The sequence below is a fragment of the Loxodonta africana genome, chromosome 13 (assembly GCF_030014295.1).
Source record: "Loxodonta africana isolate mLoxAfr1 chromosome 13, mLoxAfr1.hap2, whole genome shotgun sequence".
Lineage (NCBI taxonomy): Eukaryota > Metazoa > Chordata > Mammalia > Proboscidea > Elephantidae > Loxodonta > Loxodonta africana.
The window spans coordinates 69,555,045-69,579,962 of NC_087354.1; the positions used below are offsets into that span (position 1 = coordinate 69,555,045).

General features: G+C 39.6%; 1 protein-coding gene across 5 annotated transcripts in view; it reads left to right on the forward strand.

Moving 5' to 3' along the window:
• Nucleotides 1-24,918, forward strand: part of ARHGAP10 (Rho GTPase activating protein 10) — a 366,346-nt gene that overhangs the window by 269,687 nt on the left and 71,741 nt on the right. For all 5 annotated transcript variants that reach the window (XM_023557138.2, XM_003417542.4, XM_023557137.2 and 2 more), the window contains one exon: nt 23,958-24,108. In XM_023557138.2, the coding sequence (XP_023412906.1) occupies nt 23,958-24,108 (151 nt within the window). The remainder of the gene's footprint in view (nt 1-23,957; nt 24,109-24,918) is intronic.

Genomic DNA, 24,918 nt, shown 5'->3' on the forward strand with positions numbered 1-24,918 from the left:
CAGACACAGAGAGGCAGAGGAAGAAGGGCTGTGTGAACACCAAGGCAGACACAGCTGTCATCCAAGCAATGCTAAGGATTGCCTGGAGCCACCAGAAGCTGGGAGACCATCATGGAACAGTTTCTGTCTCAAAGCCCTCAGAAGGAATCAACATGGATAATACCCTGATTTGGAATTCTAGCCACCAGAACTGTGAGATAATACATTTTTGTTCATTAAAGCCACCCACTTTGGGGTGTTTTGTTGGGCCAGCTCTCGGAAAGTCAGACCGGTTGTATAGGCGTCCTTTGCCTAACATGTACCAAAATTCCAGACTCCAGAGAGAAAACAGATGTTCAGTATAAACCACATTGTTTGTGCAAACAGTTTAGGTGCAGTGGGCCATCCTGGTCATTTATGGAAAGTTTTACATCAGTGAAGGGAACTGTTTACCAGCCAAGTTCCAGATGCCAGCCAAGGGCCAAACTTGCGAGTCAGACTTTGTAAGGATAGTCTCAGGCCTGCTGTGTTAACTCCTTACTTCATGCTGAGTATTTTTCAGCTTGCCACGGTGAGACACTTGGTGGCAGAGGTGAGGATGAAGTCCTACTTTTCTTACAAGAGCTTTCTGTGTCATTGGGATTCAAGGCATTGTTTCTGTTGCTTTGGAAGTGTCTCCCCCATTTTGTCAATGAAGGCGCGTTGTCAGCCACATTAAAAAGTTCATGGCTGACTTTATTGAGGAGAATGGGAGCCTTGAAGAATGTGGTCAGTGCAGGTTAAGTAAATTACAAGCTGTTCAGTTTTGTGTCACTGGATTAATTTGGCATGGGATGAAAAGTCCCTCAAAAGCCCTCCTTGTTTTTGCATTCCAGTTGGTTAATTTCTCCTTGAGAGTGCCCCCAAAGGGCAGGAATCAGTGCTGTTAGTTTTTTTCTCTTTTTGTCCTTAAGCTCTACTGATTGCTGCCATTGGGTTCCCACATTTTCTGGGGGAACAAAATGTGACACGTCTGTCCTGCCCTCTCACTTCTGCACCTGGTCAAAACTCCAGTTTATCTCAGCCTGGGCTTGGTAGTATCTGGGTGGCCCTGAGGTCCTTCAGGTCTGTTCCCTTTTGTATTTATCATCTGGAAGGGTTCTCAAAAAAAAAAAAAAAAAAACACCCTTTTAATAAACACTTAAAAAAATCTGTAGAAACAGATAATGGTGATAGTTGAACAACATGATGAAGAAGTTTGAAATGGCACCGGCTTTGCTGGATATGTACTTTCCACAATAAAAACAAAAATCAGTTCGTCTGTACTCTGAGCTTGCGTCATCATAGTGATTATTAAAATCAGACTTACTCGCAAACACACACACACACACACACACACACACACACAACTATCTCTAGTTTTCTGCCAGTATTCCACAGGGGATCTTGCCATCAATTCAGTTCCCTCTTCTTCCCCCCCGAGCTATCTCATTATTTCTTCTCACCTAAGTATTTGTAGAATGATTCGCTTTTTTCACTTGTTAACCAGTCAGACTAAAGCTATCTCCTAATTCATAGTGATTTGGAGGAGGGTTTGGTTTTTATTTTTGTTTGTGTCCCAGATCTTCTCTTGATCAGGTAGTGATGAATTCTACTGCTCATTGTTCAATATGGTATAAATATTTTTTGTTACTGTAAAGATGCAAGTATCTAGAATTCTAGAGTAAAACCTAATCACATAAAGCTTCCTAAAGGTCTGTCCTTAGTCTGGGATTTGCTTCAACATAACCTTATGGCTGGGAATATAGATGAACCAAGATTGATCATGAGTGACTGATTGTTGTACCTAGATGGTGTGTACATAGGGGTTTGTTATGTCATTCTTTTTACTTATAAATATATTTAAAAATTTTCATAATAAAATGTTAAATAATGTGATATTTGGTGTCGGCACCCTTTTTTTTTTTTTTTTTGCAATACAAACTCATTAACAAACATATTTTAGATCCCTCCTGGATGCCTCAAACTATATGGCCGGGCACAAAAGATTAGGGGGAAAAAAAGCACATCTTGTTTTCTAGAAGCTTCATGTTTAGTAAGAAAGATAACACTGCAACTATGACACAGCCAGGGGTGGTCTGAAGATTGTGTGTTTGAATTTGAGCCCTGCGAGAAGCCTTGTAGCTTTTGTTGTCCAAAGCTAGGGTAAGACCATTTTATGCTGTGAGGACTTGGCCTACTAGGTGTCTCACTCAACTTAGCTGTTTTTTCAGGAGATATTTACTTTGTCCGTTCACAGCAGTGAGCCAGGCCTGCGGGGGATATGATGGATATAATTATAAAAGGCAAGATTCCTTTTCCTAAGTATTCAGTCTGCTTAGGGAAGAGGTGAGCATTCAGGGCTTACTGAGCACCTGGTGTTCCAGACACTGCCTGGCTCTGCTTCATATGAACCATGAATCAATCAGCCATCCCTGAGAGGTAGGTAGTATTGGTTTGTTGCAGCTTATAGGTAAACTCGAGAAGCTGGCGTTTGGAGAGTTGAAATTAACTTACCCAAGGTCACACAGCTTTATTTATTCATTTCTCGCCTATTTTATTCCAGAATGGATTTCAGACAGTTAAGCCACACAGTTAGAAAGTTCCTTGTGGTCTTTCTGCTACCCCAAGAAAAACAAGACTGTATTTTTTTTTTTTTCTTTTTAAGCTAAATGACGCGTAGCGTTTTAGTCAATATTACTCCATGGATGGCTCCAAGTTTAAATTGCACAAAAGTGCTTATGTATGTCTGTGTTGGAATGTGTGGGAGTCAGAAAGGAAATCCCTGTATTTGATTTCATAAAGTCATGAGCTTTATATAGTCGTCTGAGCCACACATGCCAGTGCCTGGTTGTGTGCATAAGAAAGTTCTTCTTATTGATTATCGCACAGCTGGTGTGCTGTTTGTCATCCTTGTGCCTTATTCTTAATTACCGAAAGTACGCATGGGCTACTGACCAGATTGTGCCAAATCAAATCTCTAAAGTAGCTAGATTAATAGATTCTGAGGAAGATTTATAATCCTATGTAAATGATAGTAATTCTGTGTAGGATCATATAAAAAAAGCAGTGTACACTAGAAACTCACACAAAATCCGGATCATAATCTCGAGTATGTTATTCTCAGTATCTACCTCCTGTTCTCTTTAATTTGCTGCTAAACCAACGTTGCTGTTTTCATATATTGAAAATAGAATTTTTATGTAGGCTATCCTTCTTTATTGTTCTTCTCTCCGTACCTCAGCAATAAGTAAGAATTGAGCCATTCTTTCTCTTCGGGAAGGCGTCAACACTTGATTTCTCTAGAATGCCATTTCTATTTAAGTGGAAATGGGGAGAAAGGACAGCTAAGAGGATTAGTCGTCATTTTCAAAATCTGATGAAAGAATTAGGTCATTTGTGCCGAATGTGCTAATACGCACTGAGTGAGCTGTCCTTATTGGTGGATTGATGTGGAAAGGTCCTTGGTTTGATAACTGTTTCTTGTGTATAATCATTTTACTCGGTGGTTCTTGCAGGAATATTTCCTACGTTGCCCAGGGCCACACGCACATCTGCCGTTTAGCTCTTTTGGCCATCTGCCATGGCTTTATCCAAATTTCATGTAACTTAAAGAAAAGTGCTTTACTTTACCTTATTATTCAGATGAATCCAACCTGTTGTAAATTGTTCTCATTCTCCATTTTTTTCCCATTCTTGGCTGCTTTCCTGTTCATTACTCCAAGCCAGTGATTCTTAACCAGTTCTTATGTTGCACACACCCCTTTCAGAATCTAATGAAACATAACAATTCCACTGTCATGGATTGAATTGTGTCCCCCAAAAAATACATGTCAACTTGGCTAGGCCATGAATCCCAGTATTGGGTGGTTGTCCTCCATTGTGTGATTTGATGTAATTTTCCTATGTGTTGTAAATCCTAATCTCTGCCTATGGTTAATGAGGCAAGATTAGGTTAGGTTAAAGAGGATTGGGGTGGGATACAACACCCTTACTTAGGTCACATCCCTGATCCTGTGTAAGGGGAGTTTCCCTTGGGTGTGGCCTGCATCACCTTCTATCTTATGAGAGAGAAAAGGAGAGAGAATCTTAATACTCTAAATCGAGAAATTCGCAGCATCAATAATAATCGAAGTGAAAACTGTCTCCAGTCAGCTGGAACTTTAAAAATGTTTATGCTTCTTGGATCAAAATAGAAATTTAAAAATTGTATAATGTCTCAAAAAGATATTATGAAAACAAGCATATCTTAAAGGCTGTGGCAAAATTGTGTTCTTAGAGAAATGTATAGCTTGAAATAACTGAGTAACTAAAGCAGAAAGAATGAACAAAATGAAGTATCCACCTCCCATATAATAAAAGATTACATATAAAAGCAGAAATTAATGAATGAGAAAATTATGGTAACATTTATACATACATTCTACGTTTTTAGGGTGCTGGGGACATAAAATAATATAGATAAACCATGGGCCAGGCTATTTAAGCAAAGAAGGCAAGGGTGAAGGTGGACAGCAGACTGCTTTTTTTCTATGTAAATAGAAACAAATGTGGAAATGACCATAAATACACAGCGCACAGAATTTAAAACATCTGAATGAAATAACAATGAAAGAAACAATTTTCAGAGCCAGCATCATTTTGCAAAAAGCACCAGGCTGAGATGTTTTCACGTGTGGATTCTTTTACACTTGGAAGCAGTTAAATCTGTTGGTATTGAATCTTGTCCACAACATCGTGACGGAAGGAGAGCTTCAGATGCCTTTCCTGATGCCGGCAGGGCACTAATGCTAAAGCCTGTCAAAAGGTAGAGTTGTAGATCAGTTTTACTTGTGAGTATTATGCAGAAATCTTAAATAAAAGATCAGTAAGTAACAGTTAGCTATACATCAACAGTATAATATTTCACTAAGTTGGGTTCATCCCTAAAATACAAGGGTGGCTCAGTATTGGGAAATACATCGATAGAATCTACCATATTATTAAGTGAAAGGAGACAGTCATTCAGCAGATGCATAGAAGCATCTGACAATATTTGCATTGATTCCTAAAATAATACTTTAATAAAGCAGAAATTATGGATACTTTTTAAAATTGATTTAAAAAATATATATATTTAACCTGTAAGTTAAAATTCTGTTTAACTGTTGAAATGCATAAAATGTTGAAAGTGTAACGCAGTGGCTCACTGTTACTACTTATTATTCTAGAAGTCCTAGACAAGAAAAGAGAAAAAACAAGTTGATAGAACTGGAAGGAAAGTTTGCATTATTTAAAGATACATTTGTTTACATGGATAGTCCTAGAGAATACACTGAAGACCTATTAGATTCATTATTCATTAGGATGGAAGATTTAAAATAATTACTAAAATTGATAGCTTTCTAGTATATAAAAACGAAAAACATAATGAAAGAATAGGCCCTATTATCAGTATCATCCAAAAAGGTAAATTACTGAGTGTAAGCCTAAATCAAGAGAACACCTATATTCCACTAAAAGACATGAGAAAAATCTCTTTGGGAGGAGGACATAGTGGTTTTGTATACTGCTACTTTTCCATCGTCTCTTTCCACAGATGTAGTCAATTTAATTTCTGTATGTTCCATCTGGCGAGGTCCATGTGTATAGCCACCGTTTATGTTGGTGAAAGAAGGTACTTGCAATGAAGAAGTCGTTAGTCTTGGAAAATTCTATCGTTGGATCTCTGGCATTATTTCTATCACCAAGGCCATATTTTCCAACTGCTGATCCTTCTTCTTTGTTTCCAACTTTCGCATTCCAATCACCAGTAATTATCAATGCATCTTGATTGCATGTTCGATCAATTTCAGACTGTAGCAGCTGATAAAAAATCTTCTATTTCTTCATCTTTGGCCCTAGTGGTTGGTGCATAAATTAGAATAATAGTCGTATTAACTGGTCTTCCTTGTAAGCGTATGGATATTATCCTATCACTGACAGCGTACTTCAGGATAGATCTTGAAATGTTCTTTTTGACGATTTGAGTTGTCATTCCCAGCATAGTCGACTGTAGGATTTTCCAATTCAAAATGGCCAATACCAGTCCATTTCAGCTCACTAATGCCTAGGATATTGATGTTTATGTGTTCCATTTCATTTTTGACGATTTCCAATTTTCCTAGATTCATACGTCATACATTCCAGGTTCCGATTATTAATGGATGTTTGCAGCTGTTTCTTCTCATTTTGAGTCGTGCCACATCAGCAAATGAAGGTCCCGAAAGCTTTACTCCATCCACGTCATTAAAGCCAACTCTACTTTGAGGAGGCAGCTCTTCCCCAGTCAGCTTTTGAGTGCCTTCCAACCTGGGGGGCTCATCTTCCAGCACTATATCAGACAATGTTCTGCTGCTATTCATAAGGTTTTCACTGGCTAATGCTTTTCAGAAGTAAACTGCCGGGTCTTTCTTCATAGTCTGTCTTAGTCTGGAAGCTCAGCTGAAACCTGTCCTCCATGGGTGACCCTGATGGTATCTGAATACCGGTGGCATAGCTTCCAGCATCAGAGCAACACACAAGCACCCACAAACTGAAAGACACGTGGGGGCATATGATCAGGAACCGATGGTACTGAAGGAAGAAGTCCAAGCTGCTCTGAAGGCATTGGTGAAAAACAAGGCTCCAGGAATTGATGGAATATCAATTGAGATGTTTCAACAAACAGGTGCAGCGCTGGAGGTGCTCACTCATCTATTCCAAGAAATATGGAAGAGAGCTTCCTGGCCAACTGACAGGAAGAGATCCATATTTTTACCTATTCCCAAGAAAGGTAATCCAACCAAATGTGAGAATTATAGAACAATATCATTAATATCACATGCAAGCAAAATTTTGCTGAAGATCATTAAAAAACATCTGCAGCAGTATACTAAAAGGGAACTGCCAGAAATTCAGGCCCGTTTCGGAAGAGGACGTGGAACCAGAGATATCATTGCTGGTGTCAGATGGATCCTGGCTGAAAGCAGAGAATACCAGAAGGATGTTTACCTGTGTTTTATTGACTATGCAAAGACATTCGACTGTGTGGATCATAACAAACTGTGGATAACACTGCAAAGAATGGGAATTCCAGAACACTTAATTGTGCTCATGAGGAACCTTTACATAGATCAAGAGGCAGTTGTTTGGACAGAACAAGGGGATACTGATTGGTTTAAAGTCAGGAAAGGTGTGCGTCAGGGTTGTATTCTTTCACCATACCTATTTAATCTGTATGCTGAGCAAATAATACGAGAAGCTGGACTATATGAAGAAGAACAGGGCATCAGGATTGGAGGAAGACTCATTAACAACCTGCGTTATGCAGATGACACAACCTTGCTTGCTGAAAGTGAAGAGGACTTGAAGCACTTACTAATGAAGATCAAAGACCACAGCCTTCAGTATGGATTACACCTCAACATAAAGAAAACAAAAATCCTCACAACTGGACCAATGAGCAACATCGTGATAAACGGAGAAAAGATTGAAGTTGTCAAGGATTTCATCTTCATTGGATCCACAGCCAACACCCATGGAAGCAGCAGTCAAGAAATCAAAAGACGCATTGCATTGGGTAAATCTGCTGCAAAGGACCTCTTCAAAGTGTTGAAGAGCAAAGATGTCACCCTGAAGACTAAGGTGCGCCTGACCCAAGTCATGGTATTTTCAATCACATCATATGCATGTGAAAGTTTGACAGTGAATAAGGAAGACCGAAGAAGAGCTGACACCTTTGAATTGTGGTGTTGGCGAAGAATATTGAATATACCGTGGACTGCCAAAAGAACAAACAAATCTGTCTTGGAAGAAGTGCGGCCAGAATGCTCCTTAGAGGCAAGGATGGCGAGACTGCGTCTTACATACTTTGGACATGTTGTCAGGAGGGATAAGTCCCTGGAGAAGGACATCTTGCTTGGCAGAGTACAGGGTCAGCGGAAAAGAGGAAGACCCTCAACGAGGTGGATTGACACAGTGGCTGCAACAATGAGCTCAAACATAGCAACGATTGTAAGGATGGCGCAGGACCGGACAGTGTTTCGTTCTGTTGCACATAGGGTCGCTATGAGTCAGAACCGACTCGACGGCACCTAACAACAACAACATACTGCTACTGGGAATGTGAATTTGAGCAACCCTTCAATTTAGCAGAGTCCAGCAAAGCTGAAAATGCGCTTATGCTTTGAGAGCAATCTCTCTGCTTCAAAATACTCTTAAAATTTTGTAAAAATGTAGAGCATGTGCACTGCCACATTATCACTTAAAGAAAAATCAGAAACAAATAGCCTTCAGTGTGGAGGAAGGAGGGTTAAATGAATTATGTTATGACCATAAGAAGAAATAATCTGTAGCTCTTTAAAAAGAAAGAGGTAGATATGTAAATACTGATAGTGATTGTGGTGAACATGCCCTAAGGTGACCCCCAATGATACAGCCCTTGTATAAGTCCCTCACCTTGGGTGCAGATGGGACCTGTGGTTTGATTCTAGCCTTTAAAAGAATATGGCAAAGGTGATGGAATGTCTTTCCTGTGATTATGTTTTGTTTTATAAGACTCTGAATTAGCAGGCAGGAGAGAAAGACTCTTCTCTGACCTTGAAGAAGCAAGCAGCCATGTTGTGAACTACCTGTGGTGGTGGGGGGCGGGGGGCACCTGGCAGGGAACTGAGGGTGGCTTTCAGCAGACAGCTAGTAAGAAGCTGAGGCCCTCAGTCATCTGACCACAGGAAATGAATTCTGCCAACAACCTGGATGAACTGGGAAGCAGATTTACCCCCAGTTGTGCCTCTGGAATGCACCCTGACTGACACCTTGATTGTGTGCTTGTGAGAATCAGAGCAAAGGACCCAGCTAAATCATGCACAGACTGCTGACTCACGGAAACTTTGAAATAATAGATTGTTTTAAGTTGCTAAATTTGTGCCAAATTGCTACGTAGGAATAGAAAACTAATACATTACTATAGAAAAAGCTCAAAGATACTGTCATCTTATCTCACTCTGAATTAAATCCAAAATCTCATGCCACTCATCCAGTCATACCTTCACTTATTTCACTCCAGTCATCTGACCTCCAGGGTACTTGCACTTATTCATTTATTCCCAATGTCCAGAGCACTGCATTCCCAGGGAAGATGCTCAGTTAACATTTGGATGGGTGATTAAAAATTGAGGTGTGGAACTGTATCTCTGTTATGATCCTTGTGTGCTAAAATGCGTATAGAGAAATTATATTTATTATACATATTATTTATAAAATGGTTACAGTTTACAAAGACTTTTCAGGTACTTGTGGTTATTTGAGATGTTCTTCTTTTGGAAAGAGAAAATCAGAATAAACGGAAAGTTAAGCTGAGATTACTGACTACTGCAGGTTCCCACTAAAACGAACAGCACATCCCTTTGGCAGATGAACCATGCACTCTCGGTAATCAGAGCCCAAAGTGCGGCTGACTTGAAATAGGGGAAAGAGGGTGCTCTGTTCTCAGCATGGTGCAGTGTGTATTTGCCAGGGGTCAGGGGAAGGGTGCCCTGCCCTGCAGAAAAAGGTGACAGGTCAGCTTGGCCTGCCTGCTCTGGAGTGAGGAGAATGAGTCACTTGGCTCAAATAGCTTGGTGAGTATATCTTTAGGGGATGGGTATATATTTCTTGCTCGTGGACTCATGGGTCAAATATTCAGGCCTAGTCTGCAGTGTTTGAACCCCTCTTAGAAAGTCCTCAGGCTTAGTTTGCAAAATTTTGGCCACAGAAATTCACTGTCTCCCAAATTCACCTGTTCTAGATTTGCATAACTATAAAAATTCAGGTTTTTCCCCTTACAGTCCCCTGACGTAATTCTTCTTGTACTCTTAACCCATTAGCACTGGTTTTAACCTCTGGGTCCAAATACAAGGCTAACCCCTCTTCCATGTGATACTGTATTTAGAATTTGAGAATTGGTCCTTTGGTCCTGCTGAGTTTCCTTCCCCCCAGTTCCTTCAGTTGCATGAATTTTCCTACCTTCCTGTTCACACTCCTTTAGCGACAACTTTGTTCCTGTGTCTGTTTTATTGCAGGACTGAATGTAATGCCCGAGCGTGGTTCAGTCACTAAGGAGTGGGATTAGGATTAGCGTCTTCCTCTTTCTGTGCGTGCACTGTGTCTAGTAATCCTGTCTAAGACTTCACCAGCTTGTTAGTAATGACACATGGTGGCGTTGTTCTGGGCTTACCGTGCACATTGACGTTTTTTCGTTGCCGTTGCTGAGGCACGTACTGTATGTGTACAGCTGTTTTTAAAAACATCTGTAGGGACTTCCCTATAATTTGTTCTGTTGAATTCTGTATTGCTGGCTCATTTGTTTCCAACCTGTTGAAAGCTTCTTGGACACACTTCTTGCCCAGGAAGTATCTTTCCTGGTTTCGTGCCATCTGCTGATAAAGACCAAGGCATTGCTAGAAATAGTTCTCTAAATTTAGAGCAGTGGTTCTCAACCAGGGCTGATTTTGTCCTCCAGGGGACGTTTGGCACTGTCTAGAGACATTTTTGATTGTTATAACCTGGGAGAGGGGCTACTGGCATCTAGTGGCTAGAGGCCAGGGATGCTGCTAAATATCCCACAATGCACAGGACAGCCCCCCCACAGCAAAGAATTATCTGGTCCACAGTGTCAGTAGTGCCAAGGTTGAGAAACCTTTGTGTATATTAATGGATATGATTGTTCTAATCTTGTTAATCAAATTTATATGAGTATCTAAGACAGGAGTTCACAAAGTGTGGACTTGGGATTCCCTGGAATCTTTTCATGGGTGTGTGAGGGAACAAAACTATTTTTATGATAATTGCCTTTTCTACTGTCATTCTTTTAAAAGTGTGGAGGATGTTTTCCATAGGTAATATGAAATATGACATTGCAAGAGACTGAATGCGAAGCAGATATGAGAATCCAGCTGTCCTCTGTTACATCCGACATTGAAGAGATTTGTAAAATATAAAATAGTGCTATACTTCTCGTTAAATTATTTTTGGTTCGTCAGACTTTTTTTTTTTTTTAAGAAAAATATTATTTACATTCATATGTAATGAGTTGGTTATTTTTAATGAACTAGTATATATTTTTTACCAACCAACCAACCAACTGGAAGAGATTCATATTTATGCCTGTTCCCAAGAAAAGTGATCCCGCTGAATACAGAAATTATTGCACAATATCATTAATATCACACACAAATAAAATTTTGGTAAAGATCATTCAAAAGTGATTGCGGCAGTATACTGACAAGGAACTGTCAGAAATTCAAGCTGGATTCAGAAAAGGATGTGGAACCAGGGATATCATTGCTGGTGTCAGATGGATCCTGCTGAAAGCAGAGAATACCAGAAAGATGTTTACCTGTGTTTTATTGACTATGCAAAGGCATTCGACTGTGTGGATCATGACACATTATGGATAACATTGCAAAGAACGGGAATTCCAGAACACTTAATTGTGCTCATGAGGAACCTGTACGTAGATCAAGAGGCAGTCATTTGAACAGAACAAAGGGATACTGCGTGGTTTAAAGTCAGGAAAGGTGTGCATCAGTGTTTTATCTTTTACCATACCTATTTTTCCTACTCAATATAAGAACAGGGCATCAGGACTGAAGGAAGACTCATTAACAACCTGAGATATGCAGATGACACTTTCCTTGCAGAAAGTGAAGAGGACTTGAAGCACTTACTAATGAAGATCAAAGACCACAGCCCTTGGTATGGATTACACCTCAACATAAAGAAAACAAAAATCCTCACAACTGGACCAATAAGCAACATCATAATAAATGGAGAAAAGATTGAAGTTGTCAAGGATTTCATTTTACTTGGATCCACAGCCAACACCCATGGAAGCAGCAGTCAAGAAATCAAAATATGCATCACATTGGGCAGATCTGCAGCAAAAGGTCTCTTAAAGTGTCAAAAGTAAAGCCGTCACCTTGAAGGCTGAGGTGTGCCTGACCCAAGCCATGGTGTTTTCAGCCACCTCACAGGCATGCGAAAGTTGGACAATGAATAAGGAAGATCAAGAAAGAATTGATGCCTTTGAATTGTAGTGTTGGAAAATAAGATTGACTATACTATGGACTGCCAAAAGAATGAACAAATCTGTCTTGGAAGAAGTACAACCAGAATACTCCTTAGAAGCAAGGATAGCGAGACTACGTTTCACATACTTTGGACCTATTATCAGAAGGAATCAGTCCCTGGAAAAGGACGTCATGCTTGGTAAAGAAGAGGGTCAGTGAAAAAGAGGAAGACGGTCAAGAAGATGGATTGACACAGTGGCGGCAACAAGGTGCTTAAGCATAACGATTGTGAAAATGGTGCGGAACCTGGCAGTGTCTCGTTCTGTTGTATATGGGGTCACTATGAGTGGGAACTGACTCCATGGCACCTAACAACAATAGAAAAGTTGCAACAATAATACAATAAACATTTTTATATCCTTTACTTTTCCCTAGGTTCAGCAGTTAACATTTTATCACATTTGATCTCTCTCGTTATGTATATGAAATTATCATTGCTATAATTGTAAGTTGCAAACGTCATGACCATTACTAAATACATCAGCTTGTGTCTCCTATAAACAAAGATATCATTATCGAATTCAGGAAATTTCACACTGACACACAATATTGTTATCTAATACATTGGGACTCTTAAGTGTGGCCCCTAGACCAACACATTGGCATTAACTGGGAATTTGTTAGAAATAAAGGATATTGGACCCCACAGCAGAACTGCTGAATCAGAATCTGAATTTTAAATAGGATCTCTAGCTCTAGATATTAAAAACCTGAGGGAAGACGGATCCTGCTTTCAGTCATGGCTCTTGCTAACCCGGGGTGGGGGGCTTCACCTCTCGTACAGCCCCAGGCCTTTGAGGACCAAAATGATCATCAGTGTTGCTGTTAAGACCAAGGGATTTCTAAGGGAGTCTTAAGTCCCAGAGAGAAACAGGGTGACAAGGAACTTTAGAAGAAGGAGGAGTATGAAGAGTGAAAACAAACAAATGTGCCTTATAGTTGACATAGATTATTTATATATTTTTTTACTGTTATTCTAGGCCTTTAATGCTAAAATCTGAACTTTTTGTTTGTATGTGAGCGAAGGACGCAGTGATTGAAAGTAACATTCCCACTAGGCATTGGCATTTTGCTCAGTGAAGAATATTTGTAGACACATGGGCTGTGAAAGTCAGAGTTACAGCTGTGTTTGGGAAGTGTTTTCTTCTGACTTTAGAAAGTGTATGCTGCGTTTCCCAAATGTTTGCAGGTGCAAATTGATAAAACTGCACCTGGAATGTTTTTTCAAAGGTTTACAAACCAGAACACAGCGTTTTGTAATTGGGAATATATGTTCACACCATGAATATAAGAACAATGTAGCTTTGCTCTTTAGTCGGGAAGGATTCACCTTTTGTAGCCTGGAGGGAAAGTTATTTAGTAAGCATTTGAAATGTCTTTAATGCCATTTGGTTTCCAGCTTATTGTCAAAATTACTGATTATTATTATTCTTTCTGTTGGACACCAGAACAAGCAGGGCTCCAGTGTTGTATTCACGATCAACACCATTAAAGCTGCCCGTGGTTTGGTCTAAGTAATTTTAGAGTATCTTCTACGTCATAAAGTCAAATTGGTAAAAGTTGTCATTTACTGAAATCCCTGAGGTAAAACCAAAGCCACGTGTTATGCTATTTAGTATGTAGAGTGCTACGGAAATCAGTATGGCATACCCCATGGGGCCTGGGAAAGAGTTCTAAAAATGTCTCCAGAAATTAATGCTAAAAATTTAGAAAGAAAAAGGAAAACAGGAACTATACCAATTTTATAAATTTCAGACAGTACACTTTTTATGAAACTTCATTTTTGTTTTGAGTTGTAAACCAACATTGAAATTGATATTCTAGAATCTCTTGCTAAGCCAGGCACACAGGACCCGAGCCTGTGGGATGACCATCAGGATGGGAATGTCTTCTGTTACCTTCTTCCCACCCTTTCTGCCTGGCTGCTCCCTCTGTCTCCTGTGACATAATGGGAAGGGCCTCGTACCAGTGGGCAGCAGCATGCCTCTGAACAAGAGCCTGTAACATGCTCGAATCTCAGCCTCACAGACCTGTGTGTTCAGGCATATTTTAGATAATGCATGTCACAGTACTCTGAGGATTTCAAGTGTTGAGCAAAATCTCCCCAGAAAAGGGGATGCATAAAAAGCACTCTGATAGAGAGAAGGGATCAAAGCCAGCAAGATGGGAAATAGCAGTTGGCATCGAGGCCTTGGTCTGGGAGTCAGGCTGGCTCTGCCACTAACTAGTGGTAAGAATATGAGCAAATCTTTAACCACAGAGGCCTCCATTTGCTCAACTGTGAAATGAAGGGATTGGCCTAAGTGATAACTAGGATACTGTCCAGCTTTGAGATTTTGAAATGTAATGAACCAGAACAAACATGAAACATTAGAATATTTCCAGCATCAAGCCTGCACCCAACTGGTTTTTCACTGTCAGTCCCTATTATCAATTCTAATTAAGTTTTCTGTAAAAGACCCATGTATAGTTACGGAGTAGTGCGAATTCCAGGACAGATAGCTGGGGAAGGTTTTCAGAGATCTCTGTGTACAGCTCACACTGTAGCTAAAACCTGAATTTATGCTGTAGATGGAAGTTCAGATTACCTTGGAGGAAACTCAGTGTAATACAACCCCAAGATGATGAGTGTATGTATAAACACTCTATAGCCTCAGAAATTGAAAGTGATGTTTGGCCATTTTGTAATTATGCCGTTTTATAAGAGGATTGAAAATTTTTGTCTGCTCTTCCTTTCTGGTTGAAAGTATAGTGAGGGGAGTATGCACTGATTTCCAGCTGTCTTCTGGTTTCCTTGTCTGCCTATGGATAGACATAGTGATGTGAGGTATGGTGTCACCAGAGAGGATGTAATGGGGATCGGGCTTAACACGACTGGGTAGTATTAGAGGTACTGGAACATGGGACCAAGACGTGCACATTGGAGGCAGGAACCCCGGGTTCAAATCCTTGTAGGTCAAGGACTTAGCATAATGTTAGCCATATTGCAATCAACCAATAGTTGTAAATGCTATTAATATTATCAATATTAATAGTATTATTATTCAAGATAATGATGTTGTTAGCTGCCGTCAAGTCACCCCCCCACCCCCAACTCACAGCAGCACAATGGAAAGAAATGTTGCCAGGTCCTGTGTCACCCCCATGATTGGTTGCGGATGGAACCATTGTGATCCACAGGGTTTTTATTGATTGATTTTTGGAAATAGATCACCAGACCTTTTTTCCTAGTCCATCTTAGTCTGGAAGCTCCCTGAAACCTATTCAACATCAATGGAGGCACGGAGGCCTCCACTGATAGCTGGGTGGTGGCAGTACATGAGGTACATTGGTCGAGAATTGAACCTGGGTCTCTTGTATGGAAGGTGAGAATTCTTCCACTGAATCAAGATGATAGGAGTATACAGACATTGATAATCCTCCTATCCCAGTAAATATCAGTAAACTCTTGTGTAGACACATCTTTTTAAGGAAGAATTACCTCATTCTCCCCTAATTTCCTTTAATCGTTGTATGTATTAGTTCAACTGAATCAAGGCTGTAAGTTTGACTTGGGTGCTAAAGCCAGATTTTCAGAGACTACCCTTATTTCCTATTATCTGCAAAGTATTTCTGGCAGAAGTGGCCCCATCATCTGCACTTGTGGCCTCTGGTGGCAAAGCGAGAACAACTTGGGGAGGTATTTATTCCTGTGGCCAGATCCCCTGGGTATAAACATCCATTTTGTTGAGCCTGAGGAATCTGACTGGCACAGCAGTGCCAGACTTCTGTTTGTACTGGCGCTCTTAGGAGACCTGAATAGCTCTTACTTACCTGACACGCTTCATGTGGAGCTTTGTTTTTGTCATTAAATTGTCTAATTTGAGCTTTTCTTGTGTTGCAAATACATAGGCGCGGTGAAGAAATCTTTTATCTGGAAAAAATGAGTTTTGGGTAGACTTGATCTCTTGATGCTCAGTATTGCTTAGGATGAGTTTATCTTCCCTTGAACAAAGGGAACATGAGGTGAAGTTGGGGAAGTTAGGGGAGGGAAACAATTTTAGGAGACCTGGGTGATAGAGGAATTTATGTCCACTCGGTGAAAAACCAATGTCATATTTAGAGATCTCGACACACATCTTGGAAATGTAGGGCAAGATAGGCTTAATTTTTGCTTCTAGAATCAGATTGCCAAAAAAAAAAAAAGGGTCAGAATTCTAAAGTAAGCTCTACTATTTCTTCTTCTAGATCTAAAAAGAAAAAAAAAAAAAAAAAAAAATTTTTTTTTTTTTTTTTCCAGAATACCCCGTTAAATCATTTCTGGCGTTTCAGAGAAATCCATGAGAGCAGAGCTTTGTAGCTTAAAATAAAAACAAAAAATTTAGAACTGAAGTTAGGGCTTTGGAACACTAGGTAAATGCATTAAAAAAGGTAATACATTCTTGAAACAATGGTGATGCGTTTATATAGATATTCTCTAGTTTCACTTTTCTGAGCAGGTACGGGACAGTACTAGTTGGTGATTTTTTTTCCTCCTAAGAATTAAGTTCTGTTTGTTTTAGAAACTACTGTGTTGATATTCTGGCAGCAGGGGCTTTTGAGCCGCAGAGAGGACGGTGGAGCTGCCACCTCTACCCTTTTCAGACGGTGGAGCCTTGGGATGATCACTTTAGCCCTGAGCTTTCCTCAGTTGTAAAATGGCAGGAGCAATACTTCCCTCGCAGGTTTTCGAGAATATTCAAGTGCTGAGGAGAAAGCATATTATTAAGTGTTAGATGTACTAAATGAAATAAAAAGGACCATCTATCTAAATTTCTGGTACGAAAGTGTAGAACTTAATGCACAAAGTAATTGTTTGATTATAGGTTTGATTCTTGGGAATTGAAAAAGTGCTCCATCTGTTGTTGCTTTCCTCTAACTTTTACAAAACACTTAAAGACTAGCTTTCCTCCCAGCACTGAAATTTTGGGGATGTTCAGGGCTTTATGAAGTTAATGCCTTTTTAAAACAGTGTTTGAGCAGAGTAGTAAAGATCTGATTTTGTTTTTATTATCATTATTTACTGTATATAATCATACAACAAATAGCAGTAGCTACCATTTATTTCTGGTTAGTGTCTGCCGAGCACTGTCCAAAACACTTTATAAACGTCTCATTTAATCCCTGTAATAACTTGAGATATAGGTATTATGGCCCTTATTATACAGATAAGAAAATGAGAAACACAGTTTAAGAAATACGTCTCAGCTTCCGTAGCTGAAAAGCCTTAAAAAATAGGAAAGTGCTTTCTTGAGTTAGCATCAGTGATTTGGTGCCTGTCCTTATGTGGAACATGGGAGCGATGGTGGTTCAGAGGTAGAATTTTTGCTTTCCATGCAGGAGACCCAGGTTTGATTCCTAGCCAATGCACCTCATGCGTAGCCACCACCTGTCAGTGGAGGTTTGTGTGTTGCTGTGATGCCGAACAAGTTTCAGCAGAGCTTCCAGACTAAGACATAGTAGGAAGAAAGGCCTGGTGATAACCAGCCAATGAAAAGCCTGTGGATCACAAGGGTCTGATCCACAACCAATCATGGGATGGTGTAGGACCCAGCAGTGTTTAGATCACTTGTGCATGGGACTGCCATAAGTCTGGGGCAACTTCATGGCAGCTAACAACAAGAACAACAACAACTTATCTGAATGGTAGTTTAGCTCTCTGAAACGTTAATACAACTTAGAGCTTCTTGAGGGAGTGGTTGGTACTTTGAATCTTTGAAACATGTTACACCTAATTAGGATTTGGAAAGGAAGGGTTGATGGCCTATGTCCAGTGCCAATTCTTCTGAAATTACTTTTCCTGCGTTTTGATTTTGACTTTGGTCCATCCAAGGCAAGTGCAGAATGCTGGGAATGATTGTCTAAATCAGTGTTTTTCAGCCTTGGCTACAAGAAAGAATCACCTGGGAAGCTTTAAAATGTGAACCAAACCAAACCAAACAGAAACCAAAGCCCAGAACCTGGTCCCAAATATTCTGATGTAAATTTGACAATCTGGGATTTGAACCAAGGTGGTGGAAAGGGATCAGGTCAGTCCCTCTGGGAGCACCAGAGTCACACGTCCTTGACCTGCTTTGCTCTGTAGTCTGGCTTGTAGTCTGGGATGTCCTTCGGGGTGGAGGGGAAGGTGATGGAACAAATTGTCAGCATTTCCACCATTCCCGTTGGCACTGATCTACCAGGAAGGTCTCTTGGGGAGGTTATCATCTATCTAGTGTCAGTTTTTGGAATATAACTTTTCCATTAAATTATTTAGACTTTGGACGTAGTGGTTCTGTATATTAACATCCCAAAGGTATTTACTGTATGTAAGGACCAGACACAGGCAAATCACACTGGATCCACTGAGCCTGGAGGATTCCTCAAGACAGTTGCCCTGGAATGCTCTTCAAACCCTGAAGTCATCTTTAAACAAACAAATGAAACAGCTGAAAACGTCATTCTTAAGTATTGTGCTTTAAAAAATAAAATTGTTTCGATGAGACACAACAGTAACTCTAAAGCATAGATGAAAAATTTAGGGGTCAGTGAGTCTAAATTAATGGGGATGAAACAACTAGAGCAGAAATAACGAGAATATTGACACAATGTGAAGAATGTAAGCAGTATCAATGAAAAATATGTGTTGTTGTTTTTAGATGCCGTTTAGTCAATTCCAACTCATAGTGACCCTGTGTACAACAGAACAAAACACTGCCCAGTCCTGCCCCATCTTCACAATCGTTGCTATGTTTGAGCCCTTTATTGCAGCCACTGTGTCAACCCATCTTGTTGAGGTCTTGCTCTTTTTCGCTGACTGTCTACTTTACCAAGGAAGATGTCTTTCTCCAGGGACTCGTTCCTCCTCCTAACATATCCAAAGTATGTGAAATGAAGTCTCACCATGTTTGCTTCCAGGGAGTTCTTCTGGCAGGCCATGGTACATTCAGTAGTCTTCACCAACACCATAGTTCAAAGGCATCAATTCTTCTTTGGTCCTCCTTATTCATTGTCCAGCTTTTATGTGCATATAAGGCGATCAAAAATCCTATGGCTTTTCAATCAAAGCGACGTGCAAGCCGCCACAGTACCACAAAAAATGACAGACTATTGGTGGACAATATGTGTAGAAATTGTTAAATAGGAGCGTGTTTTGAAGTGTATATTTTCATTAAAAATAAAATTAAGTAAACGAAATAAAACAGGTGAGTGAGGGAGGTATTCCAAACGTTGGTCGCAGGTGCTTTTTTCTTCCTTGGAATTATATTGTCACATCTTTTCCTCTCTGCCAGTTATCATACTCTTCTCAACTTCACTTCTCTCCTGTCTTCCCCACCACAAACTGCTTAAATCTGAATAATGACAGACGGCAGTAAATCCAGCTGTGGACAATAGTCTAGGCAGCGGAGGACTTTTAAGGCAGATAAGTAGTTTGCTATTTGCCCGAATGCCCTATTGGAACAGAGAATCTGTGGAAATATGGTGTTTGCAGGTTACCAGTTGGAGCACTAAATTAAATTTTCACTAGCAAATATTTGTCCACAGTAATTTAAATCGTTTTTTATTCCATTTATACATGAGGGGGCAGTATGGTACTATAAAGCAAATGCCCTGTTGGAAATGTTTATTTTTATTAGTATATAATCATTTTTAGGTGAGAACTTTTGACTGTGCAATTAAAACTCCAGTATGATTGTCGGATTATTAAATGTAATACACGTATGTAAATGATACCGTTACTCATAGACGCGGATGAGTGCCTGTTTCTATTTGAATGTCTAGATAATTTTGTTACAACAGTGGGACTTCCACGCAGTGCCTTTTATCGTGAGCTTTACATTTATGCTTTGTTTAAAGCTAGCTGCCTTGCTCCCCATTTCTGGCTGCCAGCTGAAGAAGGTCAGCCTTCTGAAGATGCACTGTCTGTTATCTCTAGACATCTTATTTTGCAGCCTCATTGAAGACCGAAGGGTCTCCAGTGTTGTGGGTGACAGGAAACCTCTGAACTCAGGTCTTGGCGGCTCTGGAAGGTCTGTTATAAATCACCTCTATGTAATATGCTTCCCTGCATGGCACAGATTGCTTTTCTCAAAAGAAAAAATTGCTAAGCAAAGAAGCAGTACATTCTAATAAATGTTACTATACCGGCACATAAATGACATGGTAGATAAATCAAGGTGCTAATATTCTCTGTTTCATAAGCGGAGAGGAAATTATAAAGACCAGTTAGTTGGAGGGTATTAAATGAATCGATAAAATCTACAAAAAACATTTTTAAAAATATTTTGTGTTTTTGGTGAAAGTTTACACAAGAAATTAAGTTCTCTTTTAACAATTTCTATACATATCATTCAGTGACATTGATTAGATTCTTCACAATGTATCAGCATTCCCATTATTTCCATTTTGGTCGTTCTGTTTCCATTAATCTAGCTTCCTTCTCTCCTCTCTCCCCCTGCCTCCTCATCTTTGGTTTAGGGTAAATATTAACCATTTGGTTTCATCAAGACAATTATCTTGAGAAGCACAGTACTCACAGGTGATATTATTTATTTTATGGAACAATCTGTCATTTGGCTGAAAGGTGGCCTCTGGGCGTGGTGTGAATTCCAAGTTTAAAGATTATCTCAAGGCGATAGTCTGGGGGGAGGGGGGTTCCTCTAGCCTCTACCAGTTCAGTAAGTCTGGCTTTTTTTTTTTTTTTTTTAAAAAAGCAGTTTGAGTTTTGTTCTATGCTTTTCTCTCATTCTCTCCGGGACCATCTATTGGGTCGCTGGTTAGAATGGTCGGTAGTGGTAGCCGGGTACCATCTAGTTCTTGTGGTCTCAAAGTAGGTGATGTAGTTGTTTGTGTAGACTCTTGGTTCTATAGACTAGTTTCTTTTTTGAGTCTTTGGTTTCCTTCTTTCTCTTTTGTTGCAGATGAGTAGAGATCAACAGTTGTATCTTAGGTGGCCACTCACAAGCTTTTAAGACCCCAGATGCTACTCACCAAACTAGGATGTAGAACATTGTCTTTATGGACTATATTATGCCAATTGACTGAGTTGTCCTACGAGACTATGGTTCTAAGCCCTCAAACTCAGGTTGTATCTACGAAGTATCCATAACTATGCCCCCTATGTGCTTTATTTTATACTTGAAAATATATGCAGCACACATAAACATGTATATACATATGCCTACAGTTATTCTTATATGCCTTCCTGTACATACTGGTGCATTCTTATATATGTACATAATCAAACACTATTTTTCAGTTATTATTACTGTTGTTGCACAATTGTATGTCCCCGAATGAATTTTTTTTTTTTTACAAATTTCTAGATAAACAATTCATTGACATTAGTTACATTTATCACAATTTGTCAACATTCTCTTTAATTGTGACTGTATCCTTCTATTTGTGCTCAAATACTCGTCTTTACTATGGTTGTTCTGTACTCACTACTTCCGCACTCAGAGCCACATGTCCATCACCAAAAATAACAACTCTGTAAGTTCTAAAGCATACTCACTCCTACCCCTTCTCCCTGGTAACCACCAGTGAACATTGGTCTCTCTATATTTATCTAGTCTTGTCTTCCTATGGAAACCCTGGTGGCATACTGGTTAAATGCTACAGCTGCTAACCAAAAGGTTGGCAGTTCAAATCCGCCAGGTCCTTCTTGGAAACTCTAAGGAGCAGTTCTACTCTGTCCTATAGGGTGGCTATGAGTAGGAATCGACTCGGCAGTGGGTTTTTTGGTTTGTCTTCTTATAAGAGAGGATCATACAATACTTGTCCTTACGTGCTTGACTTATTTCACTTAGCATTATCCCCTTCAGGTCCATTCATATTATAATATGTTTTGCCCACTCATTATTGTTCTTTATGGTTGCATAGCATTCCATTGTGTGTACGTACCACAGTTTGCTTATCCATTCATCTGTGGATGGGTACTTCAGTTGTTTCCATTGTTTTGCTATTGTGAATAAAGCTGCAATGAACTTAGGAGTGCATATATCTGGTTGTGTCAGTAGTTTTAGATCTCTAGGGTATTTTTTTAGGAGCAGAATTGCTGGATCGTGAGATGGCTCTATTTCTAGTTTTTTTCAAGAAGTGCCAAACTGTTTTCCATAGTGGTGATACCATTTTACATTCCCACCAGCAATGAATAAGGGTTCCAATCTCCCCACATCCTTGCCAACATTTGTTGTTTTTTAAATCAGTGCCATTTTATTAGGAGTGAGATGGTATCTCACTGTAGTTTTGATTTGCATCTGTGTAATAGTTTTTTAATAGCTCATGATCATGAGCATCTTTTCATGTGTTTACTGGCTGCTTGGACGTCTTCGTTGGTGAAGGTTCTTTTCATGTCCTTTGCCCATTTTATAACTGGGTTCTTTGTCTTTTTGTTGTTGAGTTGTTGAAGTGTTCTGTGAATTTTGGAGATTAGACCCTTAACTGTTATGTCTTTTCTGAAAAATTTTCCCAGTCTATAGGTTCTCTTTACTCTTTTGACTTGATAATATCTTTTGATGAGCAGAAGTTTATACTTTTTTCTGAGATCCCATTTATCTGTTTTGTTTTCTTCTATTCATGCATTTGTTGTAATCCTTGTTATTCTATTTTTGAAAAAGATTGGGTCCTGTAGCTTTCTCCCTATGTTCTCTTCCACGAATTTTAAGGTTTTAGGTTTGATGTGTAGGTCTTTCTGCCATTTTGAGTTACTTTTTGTGTCTGGTGAGAAGTATGGGTCCTGTTTCAATTATCTGCAGGTGGATATCAAGTTTTGCCAGCACCATGTATTAAATAAACTTTCTCTGCCCTACTGGATGGACTTTGATCCCTTGTCAAATATCAGTTGTCCATAGACATTTGGGTTTAGTTCTGAGTTCTCAGTTCTGTTCCACTGGTCTATGTGTCTATCGTTGAACCAGTACCAGGCCCTTTTGATTACAGTGGCTATACAGTATGTTTTGGTATCACGGAGTGTGTGGCCTCTTGCTTTGTTCTTTTACTTCAGTATTGCTTTGGCTATTTGGTTTTTTTTTTTCCCTTTCCATTCTATGAAAACATTTTGTGAAAAATGTAGACGGGAATCCAAAAGGTGATTTCCTAAGAACAAGTTATTTTTACAAGTGTAAGAAATATTTGCAGCCGTATATTTCTGTTTATGTAGTTTGAAAAAAATTGAGGCCAGCATTTTGGCATAAATATAACATGTATGAGTCAGAATCGACTCGATGGCAATGAGTTAATGAGTTGGACATATTATTGGGGAGATCAGTCCCTGGAGAAGCACATCATGCTTAGTAAAGTAGAGGGTCCTTGAAAAAGAGGAAGATGCTCAAAGAGATGAATTGACATGGTGCCTGGAACAATGGGCTCAAACATAGCAATGATTGTGAGGATGGCAAAGGACTGAACAGTGTTTTGTTCTGTTGTACATGGTCGCTATAAGTCAGAACCAAATTCGACAGCACCTAACAACAACAATAACAAATGAAATTTAATGGAATGTTTGGTTTTAACATTTTTATTGTGACTACTTCCTTTGGAGATGAAAAGTTATGGTATTGTCTATACCTGGTAATGATAATGATACTTGTTCAGTTTTGGAATGAATTTATTTGAAATATATGTGATGATGCTTATACTTGATTTTAATCAGAAATTTTATTTTGAAGTTTTCTGTTAAAAAAATAGATAAAAGGTGTATTACCTATACCCAAAATGTGAAGGAATGGATTTTTGACTCCAGCCTGTCTTGAATGTAATCCAAATCAAATGTTGTTCGTGATGATTTACTGTTGGAATACACCGGTTTGTGTTCATGGAAAACAATTAATGTCCTTTTTGCTTTGATTGCAGATTTTTAGGACCCTGCCTGATGCCACATTCCCTGAGCCAACCTCATTGTCAACATCACCCCCAAATGCTCCGCCAAGGCAATCGAAGAGGCCAGGACAGAGGAATAAGAGACCCGTGGCTGTATATAATCTTTGTCTTGACTTGGAAGATGGTAAGATGTTAATTATATTTTTCAGCTTGACAGCATGTTGAGAATATGGCGTATCATGTCCTCAGGGCAAGCCACAGTTTTCCATTCTTTGGTTTTAATTTCTTTTTCCTTTAAAATTATAATTTTGGAGATTAACAGGGAGAGTAAAGCTTTCTTGTCAGGGAGAAAATGCAAGTTTCAGTTTTGTGTTTGTCTCTGTTATGCATGGTTCTTTTTTTATTTTTAAAAGACAGCTTAAATTTCTTTTTTTGGAGACTTGTGTGACCTCCTGTGAGGTTACATAACCCTGAGACAAATGGAAGAGGAACTAAAATTAAAGCAGATCTTTTATGAGAGGAGCTGATAAAGTCTAATGTTAAATACATTGTGATTAAAGGCACAGTTCACCATTGCCCTGGAGTTCGTGGTGCTGCACCTTTCTTTCCCTGCGTTTCTGACCTTCTCACGAGGCAGACCACTTAGTCATACAGCAGGGACTGCAAGTTGACCTGCCAGGGTCAAGATGAACGAACTGAGCTGCAGAGACTCTGGCAACTGGAAGCTCTCCCATCCCATCCAAGCTACCATGTCCCGGCTAATTGTTGCCATGTGGCAGCATGGTTTCACTATTGTTCCACTGCCCAGTTTTTAAGTGCTTAGAAATCTGAACGTTAAACATTGATCCATACAAAATAAGGCCGTGAGCCACACAGAGGCCACTGATTGCTGACTTGTAACCTTGTAGTTATTGGTGTGAAGGGTGAAATGATGCTGGTATCAAATGCTGCACGTTCAGAATGCATGTCTGAAACTGTGACTGCTTTGTTATAG